This window comes from Malus domestica, chromosome 01 (genome assembly GCF_042453785.1).
Source record: "Malus domestica chromosome 01, GDT2T_hap1".
NCBI classification, from domain to species: Eukaryota; Viridiplantae; Streptophyta; class Magnoliopsida; order Rosales; family Rosaceae; genus Malus; species Malus domestica.
The window spans coordinates 2,584,036-2,607,464 of NC_091661.1; the positions used below are offsets into that span (position 1 = coordinate 2,584,036).

The window sequence follows — 23,429 nt, forward strand, 5'->3', positions numbered from 1 at the left end:
AAACCTGATTCTCCCTTTCCTTGTTGGTTTCTGTCCTTCTAGATGACCCTTTTCCTTCAAGGATTGTGTTATTATTTTCCTATACAAACTAGGCCTTCAAATCCTTTTCCTTTGCTATATAGGTGCTGCACTTAAGCCCTATAAATACACGTATATGCCTCACCATTCAGTCCACCACCCTCTACCACAATTCACTACACCATTCACCATAAATCCCTCATTGTGCCGCAGCTAAGGAAGGAGAAAAAGGAGGAAATTTGGAGTCGTGCTTGCCATTCAAGAAGATTGGATTGCTGGTGCGTTCTTAGGTGTATTCTATCTTTGATTTCAATGTTTAATTTAAATTATCTTTGTTTAATTGCGAACATGAGGAACTAATTTCTTTATAGTTGGAGGTGAATTCGAAGCCATGATTATATGTTTTATATGAATTGATTTCCTCCAGTTATTGTTTCATGAATCGTGAATGTGGTTTACTTATTTGTTTTATTAAGAACTTGTTCTTGTATGTTGATTAAGGTGGCCAACTTAGTTTGCATGCATGAATTTGATGCTAGAGTATAAGGGAATTTCACCTAATCGTTATGAACTTATATTCATGAGTAGTAAAAGTCGCTAGTCACGATTGTGTTAAGTAAATCCTAGGCAAGAGTAACATGCTTTTCATAGTTATGAATGCCTCGTCAATGCTTATGGTTTCCATTGAACTTAATGATCTTTGTTAAGTATTTCTATCATGCGTATTCCATAGTTAGGGAACTTGATAAAGAATAATTTGGTTGTGATGTGTTATCCATTCAATTCAATGAATCTAGGGAAATCTGATAATTAATTAAGTATTTAAGAAGAGAGCTTCAATTATAACTATCTTGGTGAATCATCCGCACAGCAATCCAAATGGACTGAAAAGGTTGCTCGAAGAAAAAAGGGTTGCTAGGACATATGATTACATTGATGAACTTTTTGTAGATGATGTGACACACCTCAACCTAAATCAGGGCATGCTAGTCGTCACGTAAGGGTGACGTAGCCATGTGCATAGTGCGAAAGCAATAGAGATATAAGGAAATACGTATAACTAAAAACCAAACCAACTAGAGCACTAATTAAGATAAGGTGCAAGTGCAAGATTAAGTATGAAATACACAATCAGAGCATAAATTGCCTAAGTGCAGTCCGACTGGAAAAGTAATACATATAACACCCAAAGGTGCTCCTACATTTGTGATGTTCTGTCAGAACCACCATCGAAATCCTCGTGAGCCACCAAAGCACTTCTACCTAAAACCTAGAGGGGCGCAAAACAAAAAGTGTGAGTGGGCAAAAACAAAGCTTTTCAAAATCATTTCGGTTCTCAAAAGTTCTAACCCCTCGCCGTAAAACATGTATAATTTCCCAGAAATATAATATATGCTATAACAAAAATCATGCTCAAGATGAAAATCCATAGAAATATACCATGCCAAAGTATCTTAATGAAATGCCATAAGTAATTCAATTAAAATATATCAATGCCGGATATCATATCAGCCGGCTCCACCTAACGTGACCTGCACGGCTGAGTCTATAGCTCATAACTAATCTCAATCATATCAAATTATGCACACGAGTCGAAACCACCTAAAGTGGTTTGTACGACAAGACTAGGTGTAAAATAAATATGCTCTAGTGCTACGATCATGTGAAAGCTGTGCGAATGATCGCGGGTCACCTACGAGTCAGAACCTCCTAAAGTGGTCTGTACGACAAGCCTGTACACCTAACTTGGATCCAAGGTGAGCATATGGTGCGGGAGGTGAACATCACGTGAAGGACTGTGCCTTAACTCTGGGTGGGAGCACTAACACAGGGGTGTAGGTTTATGAGCTCTCAATACATCACATCATATCTTGCATAACTGAAGTAATCCCATATCTTTCATTTATGAACTTACTTGGCACTTACCTGTGCGTCCGCAGCATCAATCATAAATATATGCAACTACTAATGCATAAACAAAATAGGCAAATACTTTGCATGGCATTTCAAAGCGTATAATCATTCAAATTCGTTTTCTGGGAAAAATTTCAAGTATGTAGATATATACAAAAAACCAAAAGCCCACTCTCTGGTATGTCGAAGGGTCATAGCCCCCTAGGCTCGATTGATGGCTCTCGTCCTCAAGATAGGTCTCACCTATATGCGAAATAACTAAATAAACGTTATTTAAATCACATACACAAAACTAGGAAATAACTTCTCATACATTGATCAAATGGGGTATTTGAATATACCACCATGACCTACTCAACCTCAGCAACATCTCCATATTTTTAGAAAAAATTTCGGTGCACCCACACGCCCTCGCACGCCAACCAAGGCACGGCCAGACGTGCGGCTCACGCGAAGGCACGTGTCTGGCACACCAAACGGAATATTCCATTAAAAACAACATATATAGTTAGAATTACCTGACGGCGTTAGAATATTCCGTCAACTTTGACAGAACATTCTCCTCCTTCTTCGTTGGTTCGCCAGAGTCCGGCACCGGTGCCGCTGCGATCGTCGGAAACTGGAAAAATATTGAAACCTTTATATCTTCTTCATTTCTCAACCAAACTTCATGAAATTTGTCTTAAAATAAAACTTACAATGAGTAGAACAAAACCTTACCAATTTTAAGCCCTAAAATCCATGGAATCTCGCCGGAGGAACCTCGATAATCTGGCCAAAACTTGAAACACTCCAACTTTCTGGGATTTTTGGGACTTCCCGATGTCCAAAACACTCCAACTTTCTTCCCCGAGCTTCGTGAAGATGTCTAAAGCTTCCTAGAACCTTAAAATTCACTAAAACTTCCACGATCATGACTGCATGAACAGTGCTCAAATATGGGATTTCTGGGTTCTCGGGTTTTTGAAGGATTCACATTCTAAAAATGGTATTGATGTGTTCCTGAGTTCACAAGGAACACAAAGATGGCTTCCAAAATCTCGATCCGTGATTAGAGAGCTAGGTTCAAAGGTTGGCCATACGTATTGTATGGAAAATGGAAGAAAACTGAGAGAGGGAGAGAGAGAGAGAGGGTCAACGAGATTGGTTGGTACGTGTGCGTGGTCCAGGTTTGGCCAACCAAACTAAAAACATATCAAACTTAGGTTCCAAATCTTTAGGAAAGGAAATAATTGGTCAAAATATTAAGCTCAAACCACACCACCACATAACGTACTCGACGTCCAAGGGTAATTTAGACATGTCACACCGTCAAAGAATATCTTTCAGGACGGGCTGTGACATGATGATGACGTTATTTCATTGTAATTACTCAGTCATTACAATTACAAATTATATAGTCTAGTTTATTTTTTTGTCAAACGGTTGTAGGGATCGGTTTCTGGATTTTATATTACAAATTCCAAATTGTATATTATATTTCATTTCCTAAACCTCCCAAAAATCAATTTCCTTGTAATTTTCCTACAATTGTTACAATAAAGAACATAAAAATCATAGAAAACAAGAGTTCACTGTTTCTGGAACATATATTGTTGCTCATACTTAGTTCAGTTTTTTCGAAACTATAGCACTAATAATTCACAATATTTCTAGAACAATGGTTCGCTGTTTCTAAAAAATATAACACTAATATTAGGCCGCGACTTACGTTATTCTAGCATAAGAATCAAAATGTACCATTTTCATACTAGCAAAAATTGTTTTTGGAAAATCTGAACTAAAAGATAACACTGTTTCTGGAAAAAATGAACAAGTTACAAAAACTGTTTATGGAAAAAAGAAGGAACATAAAACCGTTTCTCAAAAACCCAAACCAAAACATAACACTGTTTCTGGAAAAAGTGAACAAAAAATAAAACTGTATATGGAAAAATGAACAAAATCAACACTGTATAATACTGATATTAGGCCGCAACTTAAAACTATTTATACAAAAACTAAACAAAAATAAAAACTATTTCTGGAACAAATGTTTGTTGTTTCTAGAAAAATGTTCAAATTATCATTAACAAACCAAAAAAGAAAAAAGAAAAATATAATACTGATATTAGGCAGCGACTTAAATCATTCTAACATAAGAACCATTTTCTCGCACCCAAAACCTGAAAACCGACACACTTTTCAACCTCCTTGAGCCAAAGTCATCCATATTCATTCTTCGATTTCAGAAAATCGTAAGATTTTCAACTTCGGCAAGCAACTTCCGGTGATCGACTTCACTTGAATCAAGCATATGCAAACAAAGGTAAAAAATTCTTACAAACTTTCTCAAATAATTTTAAAATATCATTTCATTGTATACAGAAGTTAGATCTACTTGAATCAAGCGTATACAAAACAACATGCATGAAATTAATCAGCATTTTTCATCTGCACTATAAAAATCACTCTTACAATGCTAATGAAAAATTTATCCCCCAACATTTTCTTAATCGACATTAAATGTTAAGGATCTAGCAAATATATTTTTCCATTTGGTTGAAAAAGTGTTGAATTGAGAAAAGAAATGTACGAAATCTAGTTAGAGCATGTTTCACTGTGATTATAAACTACAACTTTTGCATTTTTCAATTGCAGAAACATTGTGTTATTCGACTCCATTGCATTGTTTAGTATAAAATTATTGTGATTTTAACAGTATTTCATGCATAATGTGTACTCTATTTCAATTATAGGAAAAAAATAAAAACTTATCCAGTGATATAATGTTTTACAATTACAGATACAATGCTCCATTTTTGTGTTACTTTCAGAAACTATGTGTACTCATATTAATTTATATTTTCTTATGTACAAGTTGCATTCTAATAAAACTATATTAGCAAATGGCTTCACTTAAGATAACTATACAAGTGCCAAGCTCAACAAGAACTAGTGTCAAAGTGATATCGAAAAGAACGAAAAGTACACAAAAGAGGAGAATGATTGGAGAAGTAGAAAGAATATCATACACCAAGAAGGAGACTGTACATTTGCAGATTGAAAACAGTACCAAAGAAGATATCATTGGAGACTCAATGCAAAATACACAGAAAAAAATGCAAAGGTAGTAGAAGAGAAAGACAGAACATAAAGAAAACAGCAAATGCAGAACAAAGAGGCAAAAGAAAAGCTCTGAAACACTGCAACCAACAACAGTGATAAAGAGGAAGAAAAAGGAAAGGGCCAAATCTGTTTCACAATCAAACGAGGGAGAAATTCAAGTAAACATGGTGAATGATGACAAAATTGCAGGACTGCCAGACAAAATTCTTTCATCAATGGCAAAAGAAAAACAGAAAGAATAGGAAATTCAAGCTCCGAAACACAATGATGCTCTTAAGAAGAATAATGGGCAATCCAAAAAACAAACATCCAGAAACACGACAACCAAATGCAGAAATATAGTCCTCCCAAGCACTTAATCATTCAATCTGAATTTAAAAGACGAGAATTCATCACAGCCTGATGACTTTCTAGCAACAAATCTGAAAATAGTGGTGTGAACTGGACACAACTTCAAGTGTACAAGATGCTGGAACCAGATGAAAAAAGGAAAATAATTCAATTCTACTCAACAAATGACATATAAGTACTACAAAAAACTCTTAACTAATGTTTAATTACAAACTCCCATAACTTTATAAGCACTAAATAAATATAACATAACTAAACCTTATGCAATTTCTTGCAGCGATCAATACTGGATTGCTGAAACTACAGATTTCAACTATTCAAGAATAATGGTGTTGAAAGAAGACTTGCACAGTTTGATGTCAAATGGACCTCTATCAACTCAGATTGTTGACTCTTTTTGCTACCTCAAAAGAATAAAAGAATACATAAAAAAAAAAAAAAAGAACTTCCACGTCTCTACAACAATCTTTGTAAGTATATAACTAGTTTTGCCTTGTATGAACTTTTTGTTAACTGCATATTTAATAAAGTTAAAAAAACAAAATTACTAATTTCTATGAATATTTGTATATATACAGGTAAAATAACACAAAGTTTGTGCTCTATTATATTCTGTATCAATAAACAGTGTGGTTGTGTAGTACTTTTGAAGAAACAGTGTGGCCTATTATGATTTTGATCCATAAACAGTGTGCCAATTTTGCTCTGAATCCATAAACAGTATAGTTTCTAGTAGGCTATTTTCCAGAAATAGTATGCCATGTTATGATTTGAATGCAGAAACACTGTGATATGATTTTACATGATTTTTATTCCAACAGCACAACATCAATGAACAAAGCATTCAAGAAACTGTCCAAAACAAGGAAAGGCTCTACAACCAATTGATGGACCAATATGGAAAAGTGTCAAAGATTTTCTTCCCATTGTTCCATTACAACCATTTCTCCCTGGTAGTTTTGGACACAAAAACTACATAAATGACTCATTACAATTCAGCTCGCCAAAACTCAAAAGATGAAGATCTGGAATGTGATTGTTACTAGGAAAATGCAGCAATGGTGGTAAGCAAAAAAACCAAAATCACAAATCTCTCTCATATGTATTGCAAATAAGTATCTTATTATTCTATAATAACTTTATGCAGGGGAACTTTGTTCATTATTGGCTTGAGAAGGCAAGGGAATCAACAAGCCATTCAAAACTTAGGGATTTAAATCAAGAAACAATGAAGAAAATCAATTCCATAAAAAGTCACTTTGAATTTCAAGTCAAGGAGGACAGAATCTGTGCACAACAGAAACCAACAACGTACGTGAAAAAATTTAAACCAATTTTACTTCTATATATAGTTTATGTTTTGTGCATACAGAAACCAACAATGTGCTTTTTGAACTACTTATCTCTCACATGCTTTTTTTGCCTTCAATACTCATGTTCATTACAACTTAAATTTGCTTGTAAATCAGATTGGATTGCGGCTTATACATGGTTAGCTTCATTGACCAACTCTCAAAGAACCAGAAAATTCAAGAACATATCCAAGATTATCAAGTTTTAAAAGCACAGAAAGATATCCTCGTGGATTTGATGAATCATGAGTACAGCTGGACAAAAGAACAAGAAGCTTTCGTAGCAATCTCACATAAATTGACAAGCATTGGGCATTAGACTATTTTTGTCAACTGAATGTACTTCTTAAGCTTCACGATTTCCTTTTTACTATGGTTTAACAAATATTTTTGTCAAACATGTTTGATGCTACTCAATATATATTGTCTCTGGAAACAGTTTCTTCCCATATATAAAACTAACAATGTCTTTGGAAAACACTATTTTTGGAAAATAATATATGTAAAACTAACATTATGATTTCAAAACAGAAACAGTTTCGTCCCTTATGTAAAACTAACATTGTCTCTGGAAAATCAACCAAAACATAACACTGTTTCTAGCAAAAATAACCAAAAACATAATACTGTTTCTGGAATACCTAAAACATAACAATGTTTATGGAAAAAACAAAACACAACACTTTCTTTGAAAAACTAACACTGGACCAAAAAAAATGTGATTATTCGGTTCAAGAAATAGTATGCAACGTTGTGTAAAGACCAACCATGTTGCTGGAAAAATATAACCAAGACATTAAACTGTATTTGGAAAAAAGAATCAAAACATAACAGTGTATCTGAAAATAGAGCAAAAAAACCAACACTAGATCCAACAAACTCTATGATTGTTTTGTAACTTTGCAGAAAATAGTGGCACATATTACAATTTGATTCCACAAACATTTGATATGTATAAAACCAATACTGTTTATGGAAAAGAAACTAGAAGCGAACACTGTATCTTCAAAAATTAAACCAAAATCGAACATTGTGTCTGGAAAACCAAAACTTATATAATTTGAAACATCAATTGAAAACAAATAAGCAATCTCCAAAGAATAAAATCGGTTACATATCACAGATAGCTCCTATCTATAGAAAAAGGAAAAAAAAAAGGAAAAAAGAAATCAACCGTCTTGGATAACAACTTTGCATGAAACCTTGTTATGTCTCGAACCTCCACATCTACTACAAGTCACAGTCTTCTTCGTTCAACTAATTTCACCAGCAGATTTAATCATAATCTTCTTTGGCCCTCCAGACGGAACCTTAGTAATAGGAGCCTCACACAATTCGTAAAATTATTAACATTAGGCTTATCCAAATCTAAAATTAGGTTCATAACAAACTGGTATGTTTCCCGATAAAAAGATGCCTTCCAGTAATCTTCAACATACTCAAATACATCACGATTATCATGCTGCAACACCTGCAATGCATGAGAACATGGGAAACAATTATGCTGCCATTGAACACATAAGCATGTCCTATCATCCAAACAAACAACAAAACGATTACACTCCATCCTAACTTCAAAAACATCCATGTCAGAACGACTGATCCTCCAATGCATGCCCTCTTTCAACAGCAGCTTCAGCTCATTTTCTTTATTTGGACACAAAATTGTATGAATATTCTGACCGAATAATTTCTTCTCAGCCATGCTAACCATTAGCCGAACTCTAATGTCTTCAAGAAGATCCATAAGTAGCATACAACGGCTATTCGACACCATAGCATTAAAAAACTCTGAAAGTGCATTACTCATTGATCCCCATCTTTTACCAGGAAAGTGAGCAATGGCATAGTTCTCTTTAGGCAAATCAGCTAAAAAATTCCTCACATACCTTCTCCCGTTATCCATAAATTCAGCAATGCAATCATCAAAATCTGATGCAGTGCATGCATAAGCACAGTTTGCTAAAAGATTCATCATCTTCTTCTTTAGTCCCTCACCCGCACCCTTTGGAAATAAACTACTAACATTCTGTTTTAAATGAACAAGACAGTATGAATGTGGAGATTCAGAGAAAAATTCAGGAATGCACCTCAAAATACGAGATAATATTGACAAAAACCATCTCCAATTTTCTATTGTTTCTGAATCAATAATAGCATAAGCAACCTCGAAAATCTCTGCAAAAACAGAAAAGGAATAAAATACCATCAGGTGTAATAAAACTGTTTCTGGAAAACCCGAACCAGAAGATAACACTGTTTCTGGAAAAAGTGAACAAAAACTAAAACTGTTTATGAAAAAAAAATACTGTATCTGGAAAAACTGAACCAAAAACTAACACTGTATCTTCATAACGATAATAAATCTTCGGCAACTCATATACAAAAGCTGAACAAATAACATCAAATATAAAATCAGACTATTAACTCACCATCATTGCCATTTTTTGCATAGCAAAATAGAAGTGTGCCCTTGTATTTGCTATTGATGAATGTGCCATCAATTAATAACATTGGGCGACAAAACATGAATCCTTTGATCCATGCATAGTAAGCGATGAACAATCGAAGAAACCTGTTAGACTCTGGTCCAACTTCAAGCTCAAACATAGATCCAGGATTACTTGCAAGGTTAGATTCTATATACCAAGGCAACCACTTGTAAGAATCAACAACGTCACCATTCAGCTCAGAAACAACCTTTTCTTTACCGAAGTATGCAATAGAATAATCAATGTCTAATTTGTAAAACTGTTTTAGGTTTGAAATGATTTCCTTCGGTTTGATAAGTGGATTTGACTAAACCTTGTCCTTAATGATAGAAGCAACAAACTTTCGACCCACAACTTTGTTTTTCTTCTTTCGGATCATTCCCTTACATGTATGCACATTTTGCAATTTCTGAATAACAAAAAAATCATTAATCGAACACTTTGATGCATATACACGCCAAAGACAACCCTTGGATTCTTTCCTGGAACACTTAGCGCTAATCCGACTCTTATCATGCTTCAAATATTTCAACTCAAACCCACACTTAACAGAGAACTTCTTTAACGTATCATGAAAATCAGCACAACCTCCTTTAAAAACTTGACCCACATATTCAATATAGTTTTCCCATTCAGAAGTCATGTACCTATGAATACCATGAGAACCATACTTCCTTAAATTATAATTTTCATTAACAAGTGCTGTAGAATCTGATGTATAGCACGAAGAAGATACACTATCTGTAGGTAACTTAACTAGATCACCTACGCATTTATCAAAAACCAATATTTCTACCAGGGATTTTCCAACAACACCAAGAACTAACAACATGTTCTTAACATCAGCATCACAATCCAAAATACAAGTAGAACCTTCACTCAAAGAATATCTCAACTCAAAACAACCCAGTCTCAAACCTTTAAACCTAGAGCAAAGATCAACACAAATCTGATCGAATGTACACGTTGATGAAATAGAACTAATTACGGATAAACCACCATAAGTAAACTGAGCTAGTTTACCATTCTCCATAAATATACAGTACAAAATGAAACAAAACAAAACAAAAAAAATCAATACACAAATATTGACCCACCCCGACCGAGATCAAGGCATGCTGGCTGTCACGTGAGAGTGACGTAGCCATGTGCACAGTGCGGAAGCGATAATGATAAAAATTATACGAGTAATAGAAAACCCAATTACTAGAGTGCACTACCAAACAGAAAGTGATAGGAGTTAGTTACAACAGTAAACACTCCTAATTAGAGCATAAAGTCTAGGTGCAGTCCAGTAGGACAAGTACTGATTATACAGTACTCGGAATGTCCTACTATTATTTAGATAAGTCAGAACTGCCGACGTCCTCAAGCCACCAACAACAAGCTTACTTAAAACCTGGAGGGGCGCAAAATAGAAAACGTGAGTGGGCAAAAACAAATGTTTTACAAAACCATTTCATTTATCAACATATCTAACCCCTCACTGTAAAACATGTATAATTTTCCCTGAATCAAGATATAAGCATATACATATATATATATATATATATATATATATATATATATATATATATCTGAAATCATAACAATTCAATTCATGCTTCACATAATCATAATCATATTCATATGTATGCCATGCCAAAATATAACAAAGTAACCAATCCAGGTAAGAATGATTTCATAGAAATATGATATTAGCCGAAACCCCTGTGGTAGTCTGTACGGCTGAATTCATAGCTCAAAAGTCAATCTAGCCGGAGTCACTACAATGACCTATACGGCAATATACTGCACATAAGTTGGAACCACTATTAAGGGGTCTGTATGACAAGATTGGGTGTAATATAATTATGCTTAATTCTATTCTCTCATAATAGCCGGGCAATAAATCGCTAGTCACCTACGAGTCGAAACCATAAATAAAGTCTGTACGACAAGACTATGCACTTAAGTTGGATCCAAAATGAGCATATAGTGCGGGAGGTGATGTAAATAAATAGGCATGTACTTCACATCTCTGGCCAAATCACAATCACCCTAGGTGCAGTTTTATGAGCTCAACATTATTCAGTCACATATCATATCATGGATGATTCATATAACCAAACATAATTTAATTGAACTTACCTGTGCCTACACATCACCACATTTATCCACTAGCTTTAGCCTCAGGGAATACATTCGGAAAATATCTGACCACCCGAACATTCTCCACACTACTAGGAGCATCATCATTCAGCACCACATGAGCTAAATATCCCTGACAACCTTTTGACAATAGTCTCTTTGCTTTCATGGCTGAAATAATACCATGCCTCACCCCACTAGGCTCTCCTACAAACGTAACTTCAGGGAATCCAGGACAATGAAATGTAACTGTCTTCCCATAACAATCTATCTTGGCACGATTATAGTGCAACTAATTAGTGCGCAAAATCACATCAAAATCCATAATATCCAACAACATAAGATTAGCCAGCATAATAATATCCTCTACTATCACTGGACATCCTGGATATACCTGATCCATAAAACATCTATCCCCTCTAGGGATAGAAAATTCTAAATTATATCCTAGAGGTGTAGGATGAGGTTGTGTCACTTGAGCAAATGTATGAGAAATAACATAATGTGTAGCACCACAATCAATTAATACTCTAGCAAAATGACCAAGAATATTTAACGTACCCATGATTAAATCTGGATTTTTCTGGGCATCTTGCAGTGACATGTTGTGGATATGCCCCTGATTCTGCTGTCGTCCGCCGCGACTTATGTTGGCATGAATACCACATCCCTACTTCTGCTGACCTGACTACCTCGAAGATCCTGCACTACTAGCAGCAATCTCTCCCTGCTGGGGCTATCCCCTTTGGTACCACTGAGATCCTCCAGCTGAATGAGGCTGATAAGACATAAATCCTCCATAATACTGAGGATACCCACTCTGATACAAATTATCCTGAGAGTACTGCTACTGCCCTGAGGTGTAGGGAGCAGAGTCGCCCTGGTAGTGGTAGGCACCTCTTCGTCCAGTCTGAGAATAATCACCATATCCTGAAGCTTACTGGGTTAGTGTAGGTGGTGAGAAAGAAAGCTGATGGGGTCTCTGCTGATTCTGAGGGCATTGGGCAACCCTATGACCCATTTGTCCACAAGAAAAATATCCATTGCCTCTCCTACACTCCTCAAAATGCCGATTATTACACCTGCTGCATAAGGGAGCACCAGATCCACCTAGACCACCAAAATCTCTCTGCCTCTGGAACCCAGGGCCTCCACTAAATCTACCACCTTTCCTCTGCTAGAAGAGCTGGAACTGCCACCACACCTCTTAAAGTTCTGGGTCTTGCGGGGTCCCTGAAATGCTTGGTTTTTTCCTTTGTCATCTCGTCTCTGGCCCCCAATCTTTCCTTCCTCATCCTCACTCTTGCTAGGCATGTTATCTGAGGCCTCAATCCTCAGTAGAATCTCATAAAACTCCTGGTAAGAGGCACAGTGAGTCGATGTCGCTATGGAAAGCCATTTTTTCTTAGTACCCAAACTGAAACGGCAAAGCATATCTACCGGATTAGCAGCAACCTCTGGATCATATCTCGACAGATCATTAAACATCCTATAATACTCATTAGCGGACATTTTTCCTTGCCTCATATGAGTAAACTCCTGTTTCTTAAGATCGATATACGCAGAAGGAATGAACCTTTTCTGAAACAGCTCCTTAAACACTCCCCAGTCTGCAATCTCTTATGGGGTCATCTGGTAAGACTCTTGTCTCCACCAGGATGCAGGTTTTTCTCCCAAAAACCAGGTAGTCATCTTGACCCACTTAACAGAAGAAAGATTCCCCTAACTCTGCATCACCTGAAAGGTCTTCTCCACATGATTTAGCCATTTTTCTGCCCCCTCATGACCTTCATTTCCCGTGAAGTGAGTCAACTTCAGATTATGAACTGTCTTAAGAGGTGTCCTATGAGGAGTACGGAATGCTGTCTGAATGGCAGAAACTATAGCTTCCCCTAATTAAGCAATATTAGGGAAACTAGATTCAACTGATTGACGGGGCTCCCTACGAGGCGGCATAGTTCTGACATAAGACATCACAAGGATTAGAATATTCAAGAATTATACATGACTGCTAAACCTAGGCTTTGATACCAAACTGACACACCTCGACCGAGATCAAGGCATGTTGGCCGTCACGTGAGAGTGACGTAGCCATGTGCACAGTGCAGAATCGATAATGATAAAAATTATATGAGTAATAGAAAACCAAATTACTAGAGTGCACTACTAAACAGAAAGTGATAGGAGTTAGTTACAACAGTAAACATTCCTAATCAGAGCATAAAGTCTAGGTGCAGTCCAGTAGGATAAGTACTAGTTATATAGTACTCGGAATGTCCTACTATTATTTAGATAAGTCAGAACTGCCGATGTCCTAAAGCCACCAACAGCAAGCTTACTTAAAACCTTGAGTGGGTAAAAACAAATGTTTTACAAAACCATTTCATTTATCAACATATCTAACCCCTCGCTATAAAACATGTATAATTTTCCCAGAATCAAGATATAAGCATATACATATATATATATATATATATATATATATATATATATATATATATATCTAAAATCATAACAATTCAATTCATGCTTCACATAATCATATTCATATGTACGCCAGGCCAAAATATAACAAAGTAACCAATCCAGGTAAGAATGATTTCATAGAAATATGATATGTTAGCCGAAACCCCTGTGGTAGTCTGTACGACTGAATTCATAGCTCAAAAGTCAATCTAGTCGGAGTCACTACAATGACCTATACGGCAATATACTGCACATAAGTCGGAACCACTATTAAGGGGTCTATACGACAAGATTGGATGTAATATAATTATGCTCAATTCTATTCTCTCATAATAGTCGGGCGATAAATTGCTAGTCACCTACGAGTCGGAACCATAAATAAGGTATGTACAACAAGATTGTGCACTTAAGTTGGATCCAAAATGAGCATATAGTGCGGGAGGTGACGTAAATAAACAGGCACGTACTTCACATCTCTAGCTAAATCACAATCACCCTAGGTGCAGTTTTATGAGCTCAACATTATTCAATCACATATCATATCATGGATGATTCATATAACCAAACATAATTTACCTGAACTTACCTGTGCCTCCACAACACCACATTTATATATATATGCAACCATGAAATGCATATTCAGAATATAAAAGTATTTGTCATATTATTTCAAAGCATACTTTCTTAAAAATGCATTTCTGGGGAATATATCAAGTATATAAGTATATACTAAAAACAAAAGTTCACTCACTAGTATGTCGATGGGTCGTAACCCCCCAGTCGCCCGTGGATACGCTCGTCCTCGGGATAAGTCTCACCTATATGCGAATTAACTATAAAAACGTTATTTTAAGGCATATATACAAAACTAGCTAATTACTTCTCATACATTGCTCAATTTTTGTATTTGAATATACCAACGTGACCTACACAACCTTAAGAACATCGCGATATATTTAGAATAATTTTTCTGTGGCTCATGCGCCCTCACGCGCATCACCTTCAACCTCTAGACGCCAGAACAGCGTCGCCGGCGCCGGATTCTGGGCAGACCTCTAACTGCCTCTTTCTTGCTCGTTTCTGAACCATTTTTCATGAAATTTATACCAATAAAAATCTGGAGATGAGTAGAACAACGTTATACCTGTTTAAAGCTCCAAAAACCACAGAACCTCGCCGGAGAAATTCGAGGAAATCGGCCAACTTCGAAACTAGCTATCTCGACATCTAAATCTTTCCAACAAAGCACTCCGAGCCTCCTTAGAACCTCCTAAAACTTCCTATGGTCTTGAAATTCCATAAAAATCAACATTTTACGTGAGCATGAATAGTACCTCAAATCGAGGTTATGGTTTCGACGTGAAAACGATGGAGTTCTTACTTGGAATGTGTACCCCAAGACTCATATGGTCCTCATGAACACAATGGTGGTCTTAAAATCCTCGATCCGTCACGATTCAAAGGGTTTTGGGTTTGAATCCATACGATTTCGAAGGAGAGAGAGAGTCTGAGAGATAGAGAGAGAACACGGGAGGGAAGAGAGAGAAGGTTATGGGTGTGTGTGTGTGGTCCAAAGTCACCAATCACAACTAATAATTTTCTTACTTCCAATTGGGTCCAAAATAATAGGGACTTAACACATTGGTCCTCAACCACACATAGCCCCACGATGTCACAAACGCTCAAGTGTAAATATGTCTTTTCATAACCACGATAATAAATTCTCAGGACGGGCTGTGACAAATATTAAATGAACATATATAATATTAACACTGTATCTGAAAAATGTACAACAAAATAACATTGTTTCTAGAACAACTGAACAAAAATTAAAACTGGTTATGGAAAAAAGAACCAAAACATAGAACTGTTTTTGGAAATCCTGAACCAAAAGATAATACTGTTTCGGGAACAACTGAACAAAAACTAAAATTGTTTATGGAAAACCCTAACCAAAAGATAACACTATTTATGGAACAACTGAACAAAAACTATAACTGTTTATGAAAAAAACAACCACAACAAAAATTGTTTTTGGAAAATCGAAACCAAAATTAACACTATGTCTCGAACAATTGAACAAAAACTAAAACTGGAATATGGAAAAAGAACCAAAACATAAACTGTTTCTGGAAAACCGGAACAAAAAAATAACATTGTTTCTTAAACAACTGAACAAACCTAAAACTGTTTACAAAAAAAAAAAAACGCAAACATAAAACTGTTTCTGGAAACCCGAACCAAAAGATAACAATGCTTCTGGAAAAAATGAACAAAAACAAAAACTGTTTATGGAAAAAAGAACAAAAAAAAACACTGTATCTAGAAAAACTAAACCAAAAGCTAACGCTATATCCTCGAAACGAGAAAAAACCTTCTGCAACTCATATACAATTATCAACAAAATAAATATGAAATTGAATAATATGCAGTTCTCAAATTTAATAAAGAAACACAACTTGAAGAACTTGCAAATCTCAAATTTATTTTCTGGAGAAATAAACGATGAATATCGCCGATGAAGAAAAATTGAAAAACAGTACCACGAATATGCTATGAATAATGACCCGCATTTAAAAAAAAAACAATACAAAACAATAAAATAAATAGCACCAAGATCTATATTTCTGTTTCAAATAAAAAGAAGAAGATTTGCAAAACAAAGATGAACTCCATTAAAGACGAAAATCTAGAAAAAATTACCTCGAATACAGTACGAATAATGACGGACGATATGAAAAGCAACGCTCACATTCAATTTGATCAGCACTTCAAATGTTGAAACGACTATCACGTTCAAATTGATAAGAACTCGAAATTATGGTTCTCAAATCCTTCAACCAACCCCAGCAAAAAAGAGCTTAACAAGAAAATTGAACTGAAGAAATAATAAAGCAACTCAACCTAAGGGTAAAATCCACAAATCATAATTTCTTACAGTTTGGCCACTTTTAGTTAGATTGCTTTAATATGGGTCTTGTACTAATTATTAAACAAAACTTATAACATGTTTTTTTATTAAAACTAAAATTTTTCAAACCATTTTCATTAGTTTTCCTTTTTATTAAATGGTAGGTGGAGAAATAAGATACTCGGGTGAGAATATCAACTTTCTTTGTTATTCTTTTGTGGCTTACTTTGTGAACTTTCAGCTAGTAGAAGACTGCCATCTCTATTAATCTAGTCATTTTCCTTCCTCTGATTCATTCTAACTTCCTCTGTAGCCAACATTGCAGATAATGTGGTTATGGTAAACTCCTTTTGACCATATGTCAAAGCAGTTACTACATGATCCCACAACTTCGGTAAATTATTCGTAAGTATCGAGACTTGTATTTCATCAGAAATAGGATGACCAACATCAGAAAGATCTCTTGCCATAATCTCCATCTTGGTAATACGATCCACCATGATATCATTCTCAGACATACGTGTCCCGTTGTACTTCTCAAGAAGTAATTGAATATAAGTTTGAGATTTGGGACCGTACTTGTCTTTAAGTATATCCATCATCTCCTTTGCAGTTTGTGTATCCCTCATACAGAGGAATCAAATCATCTTCCATATGGTTGAGAATTGTGGCACGAGCCATTTCATTATCCTTCTCCCACTTTGTAAAAGCACGAGAATCCTAGACGAGTGCCTCATCTTGAATTGTATACAGAGTTTTTTGGTGGGTAAGAAGATAAGTAACCCTTCTCTTCCGAATATGATGATTGATATTATTGAGCCTCTCAATTTTGATTGATTCAAACTACGAGCCATTTTACAAATTAAATGATACTAACAACCACAAATATTAAATTTAACAAACAATAAGGAAAGTAGATATAGAATAAGTACAGAAAGCAAATGTAAGTCAAGTAAAGAAAGCATTTTTGCATTTCGTCGTCGTCGGGATTTTTGTATGTAAGTTAAAGTACAGAAAGCAAATGTAACCTTTTGCAAGAGACGTGTTGACAACCTAAAGCTAATTTATCCTTTACATGTATAGTTTGCTTTCCCACCGCCAATGATCATTTCATGTTTGAGCTTAAACCCTGTATTTCAAAATAGCTTAAACCCTTAAAATGCAAACTGTTAGCTTATATAGGCCTTTTATGCAAAGGAATCCCCATTTTATATATATAGGCCCTTTATGCAAAGGGATCTTCATTTTTTCCAAAAAATGAGGACTAGGTGTGGGGTCCACTCCACATCGAACTTCAACAATTCAAACAAGTCTAGTTTGTAAGTCTCGATTCATAAATCATACTTGCAAAAAATTCAATTCAATCCAAAATCATTTGCCTACTTAATTATCAAGATAAAATTTCATTGTTTCTTATATAACAAAGTTTTCGTTAATTTTTTTTAACCCAATTAAATGTCTTAAATATTTCCGATTTGGCTAAGATTTTGTAAGGGTGATCTATGAGGTGCAACTTGAAAAATAGATGTTCGAATCGTTAAAATTCGATGTCGTGTGGACCCCACAACTAATTTCCATTTTTATGAAAAAAAGAGGATCCCTTCCTTTAAAGGCTTCCTATATATATCTATCCAAAAGTCATCAACTTGTCAAGTGAGTTATAAAACATACTACTAAATTCCGGCCTTCATAAGAATACCTGCCATTTATTCTTTGGTCTTTGACAAAAGTTGACGGTTCACCATAAAATCAATTGCCAAATATAGAAAGTAGCCCAACCTACCCTTCATCCATCAATGTGACAGTCTTCGCGAGGTGGAACATTAAATGGATCATGTGTTATCCATTTTATGTTAAAATTTTATTTGATTAGTAGGATATATTGTTTAATCTACCATATTGATCCTCTCACTGGAAGTTATAGAATTAAATGACAATATATATATATATATATATATATCTATATCCATCAAATAGTAATATATATAGGCACACTAAGCCGCGAGCTTAGAGTGACAACGAATGCTCGGTTTCCGGTTCTTTCAAGTTACATACTTACATGCCTCCTCATCAAATGGAGGATTGCTTAGTGATCCTAGATTTGAAGTGCAAAAAGACAGAGACATAAGAAGCTACAGAATGCTAGGAAAGTTTCGAATCTACTTCCGGAAGATGATCAAACTTCGGGAATGAAAGTTCATACCTTTCCGTTTTCAGTTTCAATGTTTCTAACAGGTCCTTTGAACCATTTCCTTGCATCCAACATCCACCAAAGCATTACTAGACCCAATCCCACACTCAAAGCAACAGGTGCATAATTGAATGTATTCCAAGTAATTGGGTAGAAAGTCGGGAGGAGGAAGACCGAACAGGTATAACAAATCCACAGGAAGGCAACCAAGCAAATTGGCCTTCTAGCTTTCCCCAAGTAAAATGGTCCAGCGTTGAAGTTCTTCTCAGGCATTACCAATCTTGCAAAGATTGGAACTGCATATCCTCCTACCCATCCAATTGTACATATCGAAGTTATGGCAGTGAAGACTACATTGACTTTCAAGATTGGAAGTCCGAGGAGAATGCAGATCGCTGCACAGAGCCACACTGCATTTGAAGGAACTTTGTGTTTCGGGTGCAATTTTTTCCATACAGACGAAAATGGAATACCTTGGTCTCGTGATAGAGCATATACCTGAAAATACCATTTGAATTTCAATACTACTATCGAAAAGAAGACAATTTAAGACGGTTAAGGATAGAGTATAATTCTAACTGCGTAATGGAGATAAAAGCAACTAATTCCCATTTTTTTGTCATACAATTTAGAAGCACATATTCAGTCTTTGTAGCCTAAAAGTTGCATTTTGGGATGTTCACAGATTATTCATACTGATTAAAACAGAAGATATTTGTTAAAAAGTTATTCTTTTCCCTCATGCTCAACCATTCAAATTCAAGCTATGAAGAGCCACACCAAAACCTTTACGAGCAAATGATCAGCAAATAGAAGACTATTCTATATGTAATCATGTGCTTTCGGATGAATATGTAAAATCTCAATACAGAAAAACAGACTAGAGATAAAAGAATCACCAACGCGCAAGGTAGTAAACAGCCTGAACCGTAAAAAATTGTTTTAGCAGTGCCCAGCAGATTGCTTTAGTAAATCTAATATCAAGCTTCTGAGCTCCGAAAGCGAACAAAACAATTATGGCATTTTAGGAGAAAAAAGGCAAGGGTATTTACCACTCTGGCAGCACTAGTGGTAATTGAAAGCCCACCGAAGAAGAATGAAGCCCAAATGATGCATAGTAAAATGATTGCTCCTGTGGAACTCTGATACCTCCCATGAAATGCATCATAGAGTATTTGAGCTGGCACAAATGTTCCAGCAGTCTCGTTGGTTGGATCATATAGGTAGCTAAAGTCCTGAGTGAAAAATTTGGAGTCTCAGCTCAGTGTCCATTTGTGAGTTGCTCGACAAGGATTAGACTAAAATTAGCCATTAGATATCGTACCTGAATGCTGAAAGTAAGAGCCAAGATGTATGCCCACCCAAACACTGATATGATAGCAATGCTAGATAGAATAGCAATAGGACCGTTCTTGTCTGCTCCCTTGGTTTCTTCAGTTAGATGTGCTGCAGCATCATATCCATATAATGAATACTGACTAACAAGAAAGGATAGAATCACTGCATAAGGTTTGCTTGATATCCCAGTCTGCTCAGAAGCCACTTCGAAATTTGTGAACACATATGATGCTGACTGTGTCGTCATTGCTACCAGGGGAAGTGTTATCACAATAACCAGCCCTCCAATGACCTGCCAACAAAAATTTGAAACCAATGTTTCATATCAGATAACGTTACTAATCAATTTCACAACAGACAAAACGAAAGTTTATCTGCAAATTTGAAAGAAAACGTATTGGAAATGATTCTTCATACTGCGCATATACACTTAATATTGAAAAAGGGATTCTGCATTACGATTAAATCATATTTTTGTTCTCCAACTGTGTATATCTTCTGACTGCTTTTTATACATGCGTTTTTATTCATAAAGGTATATGAAGAACAAGCAACTTCTGATGTTAATATAGTATCAATCACAGTATACAGTACAGTTATCATATATGCTAACTTCCCAAACAAAATGACAAAGAAGCACGCAAGTAACCGGAATATGATTTTACCTGCCACCATATCGAGATTATGTCAATAAAGGCAATTACTTCTAGCGCAAATGTGTTGAGAAACGCCCATATAACAGTGAGTCCAATGTACATGCATAAGAATAGCCATTTTGGCGCAAGATATCCTCCATCTTTATTTGTCCCAGTGGATAACAAAATGATACTTTGCAGCGTTTGCGATCCTGCATATGCCTTTCAAATCAAGTTAAAATTATTTAGCTCAAAATTAAACTGATACTTCACCAATTTCTTCTCTCAAAGTTCAAAGATTAGTACCTGAGTGCCTATGCCGGCAATGAGGCCTACCGTCTCAAGCCAAGCGCAGCACCATGAGGCAAATGGACCCCATTTGGGGCCGGCTAAATGGGCAGCCCAGAAGTAAAGAGAACCTGTAGTCTGTTTCAAGTTTCGACCAAGCAAAGAGGAAGTAAGTTGTCTGGGAATGAAAATTATCAGTAATTAAGAGGATATGCTAACAACTGCTCGAGTGCATGTATAATGTGTGTATATACATATAAAAAGGATTTGGAAATGGAAAAGTGACGAGGGCGGACAAACCGGGAAAGAGGAGCAGATCTCTGCCATGGCAACTCCTACAAAGCAAGTGAAAAATGAAACGACCACCCATCCCCACACAAGGCTTGCAGGACCTGCATATAAAAGGCTTGAGCCATACAAGGGAGTAATTCCGGTGAAAAGTGTCATTGTCGAGAATGAAATTGCCAGAGTTTTGAACAAAGTCTGCAATCCAATCAATTGATGAAGCTCGAGTTAATAAGAAGGATTCCATCAGAGATAATTAGATATGCAGCAGAAGCAAGCAACAGAAAAACATTTTATATATATATATATATGTATGTATGTATGTATGTATGTATAATTTATAGGCAGGTAGTGAACTGACCATCTCTCGTCTGAGTTCTTGCTTGTAACCAAGCTCGTTAAGGCGCCTTTCCCCTGAATCCATCTCTTGTATCCGTGACGCATCTACTTCGTTGTGCACCATGGATATGTATATTCAAGAATAATGGACTTGCTGGTTATTTAGCTCTAAAATCAAATAACAAAGCAGCTGCTTATATATATGCAACTAGGTTTTACTTTTCAACCCCTTTTATCTTTATGGTTGAATATTCATATATGACTGGGTTTTCAGTTTTCGGTTTTCACACTAGGAAGGAATAAATTAACAAGCTAGAGAGAGAGAGAGAGAGAGAGAGAGTGAGAGAGGTGATGATGCCTTGTTCCAGCAAAACTCAAAAGGAGTTGCCAGATTTGAACTTCGCTTATTAAACAAATAAAAATCCCTCCAAGTCAACATGTATGCCCACTAACGGCCAAATTTTGTATTTCCTGATGCTCCATTCCCCTGGAATCCCTACCTCGCTTTCACACGTAGGTGTTTGCTTTCTATGCTTTTCCCAAGTGTTTGGCTTTCTTTATCCTGGTATTTAGTCTGCACACGCACAGAGATATATAATACGTCGAGCTTTATTCTCTTAAGCATCAACAGACACTAATGAGCGGACGAGATTTAGCTAAATCTTATTAAATCTCAATCGCTTATTTGTGAAAAATAGAGAAATTTTTAGTTATAACGGGAACACGGATGATACACCACTTATTTTTATGCAACTGGTGGAAAATTTTAATTTTTAAGTTATTAACTTTTTAACACACATAACACATTATTTATACAGGAACACGTGATGTACCACATTGTGTGAGGTTGGATTGGAAATTTGGATGTGTGCTTTGGAATTCTCTATGTAGAATTGAAGAAAGTCAACACGCAAATTGCTGAGTGCATCACAGTATATTTATTAACACGCCAGATTTCATGCTTCACATTCATTTAAAAATAAATAAAAAATCCTTGACCCATATTTTTCTTTCATTTAAAAGATTTATCATCCAATTCCGATCTAATGAGATCTAATGACAATTCGACCATATCGGGTCTCCTTATATTATTATTATTTTTTTTAATACTGTTGATGCACAAAATCAGTAAGGACTTTGGTACAACAGAAAGTGTTAAGTTTGTGACCTTCGCTAGATTGCTCCGGTCACTAGTGTGGATAAGTATGTAAATGGATACGGACAGGGAAGCAAACACAAGATGTACGTGGTTCACCTAGATTGGCTACGTCCACGGAGTAGAGGAGTTCTCATTAATTGTGAAGGGTTTACACAAGTACACAGGTTCAAGCTCTCTTTAGTGAGTACAAGTGCATGATTTAATACAAATGACATTAGGAAATATTGTGAGAGAATGATCTCTATTTATATAAGAGAGTTTCTAGTTTCATTCTGACATTGACACGTGTTGTGTTGTGATTGGCTTCTGATGTTGACATGTGTCGCGCTGTGATTGGCCTCCTGGTTGGAGGGAAACTCTTCTGGGTCCTTGACGGTATAACGTTGACCGGTGCTCAGTAGTTTCAGGATTGGTCAAGTATGGTACAAACAAATACAACTATATATTTTACA

The 23,429-nt window shown here is 35.9% G+C and overlaps 2 protein-coding genes and 1 long non-coding RNA gene across 3 annotated transcripts; all 3 read right to left on the minus strand.

The window, feature by feature from the left end:
• Window positions 1-828: 828 nt before the first annotated feature.
• LOC139196406 (uncharacterized) lies at window positions 829-3,052 on the minus strand. The gene is made up of 3 exons (XR_011581297.1): window positions 2,653-3,052; window positions 2,451-2,551; window positions 829-1,288 (listed from the first exon to the last, which is right to left on the minus strand). It is a non-coding gene; the product is annotated as an uncharacterized lncRNA (long non-coding RNA).
• Window positions 3,053-7,563: 4,511 nt separating this feature from the next.
• Window positions 7,564-10,268, minus strand: LOC139196296 (uncharacterized). Its single transcript, XM_070821988.1, has 5 exons — window positions 9,549-10,268; window positions 9,176-9,443; window positions 8,317-8,921; window positions 8,135-8,214; window positions 7,564-7,582 (listed from the first exon to the last, which is right to left on the minus strand). Exons 1-5 carry the CDS (start codon window positions 10,266-10,268, stop codon window positions 7,564-7,566), a joined length of 1,692 nt encoding a protein of 563 aa, XP_070678089.1.
• Window positions 10,269-18,707: 8,439 nt separating this feature from the next.
• LOC103402119 (amino-acid permease BAT1 homolog) lies at window positions 18,708-22,207 on the minus strand. Its single transcript, XM_008341173.4, has 7 exons — window positions 21,841-22,207; window positions 21,495-21,677; window positions 21,213-21,332; window positions 20,937-21,128; window positions 20,258-20,563; window positions 19,986-20,168; window positions 18,708-19,431 (listed from the first exon to the last, which is right to left on the minus strand). Exons 1-7 carry the CDS (start codon window positions 21,940-21,942, stop codon window positions 18,940-18,942), a joined length of 1,578 nt encoding a protein of 525 aa, XP_008339395.1. The 5' UTR covers window positions 21,943-22,207; the 3' UTR covers window positions 18,708-18,939.
• Between the last annotated feature and the right edge of the window lie 1,222 nt (window positions 22,208-23,429).

What these genes read in the sequence shown, in the direction of transcription:
- LOC139196296 (XM_070821988.1), bottom strand. Translation starts at nt 10,268, where the DNA reads ATGGAGAATGGTAAACTAGCTCAGTTTACTTATGGTGGTTTATCCGTA. An exon ending in CTTCTATCATTAAGGACAAG is followed by an intron (nt 9,444 to 9,548) that starts GTTTAGTCAAAT and finishes GGTAAAGAAAAG; the next exon opens with GTTGTTTCTGAGCTGAATGG. An exon ending in TGCAAAAAATGGCAATGATG is followed by an intron (nt 8,922 to 9,175) that starts GTGAGTTAATAG and finishes CTGTTTTTGCAG; the next exon opens with AGATTTTCGAGGTTGCTTAT.
- LOC103402119 (XM_008341173.4), bottom strand. Translation starts at nt 21,942, where the DNA reads ATGGTGCACAACGAAGTAGATGCGTCACGGATACAAGAGATGGATTCA. An exon ending in TAATCTCGATATGGTGGCAG is followed by an intron (nt 20,564 to 20,936) that starts GTAAAATCATAT and finishes TTTTGTTGGCAG; the next exon opens with GTCATTGGAGGGCTGGTTAT. An exon ending in CCACTAGTGCTGCCAGAGTG is followed by an intron (nt 19,432 to 19,985) that starts GTAAATACCCTT and finishes TGGTATTTTCAG; the next exon opens with GTATATGCTCTATCACGAGA.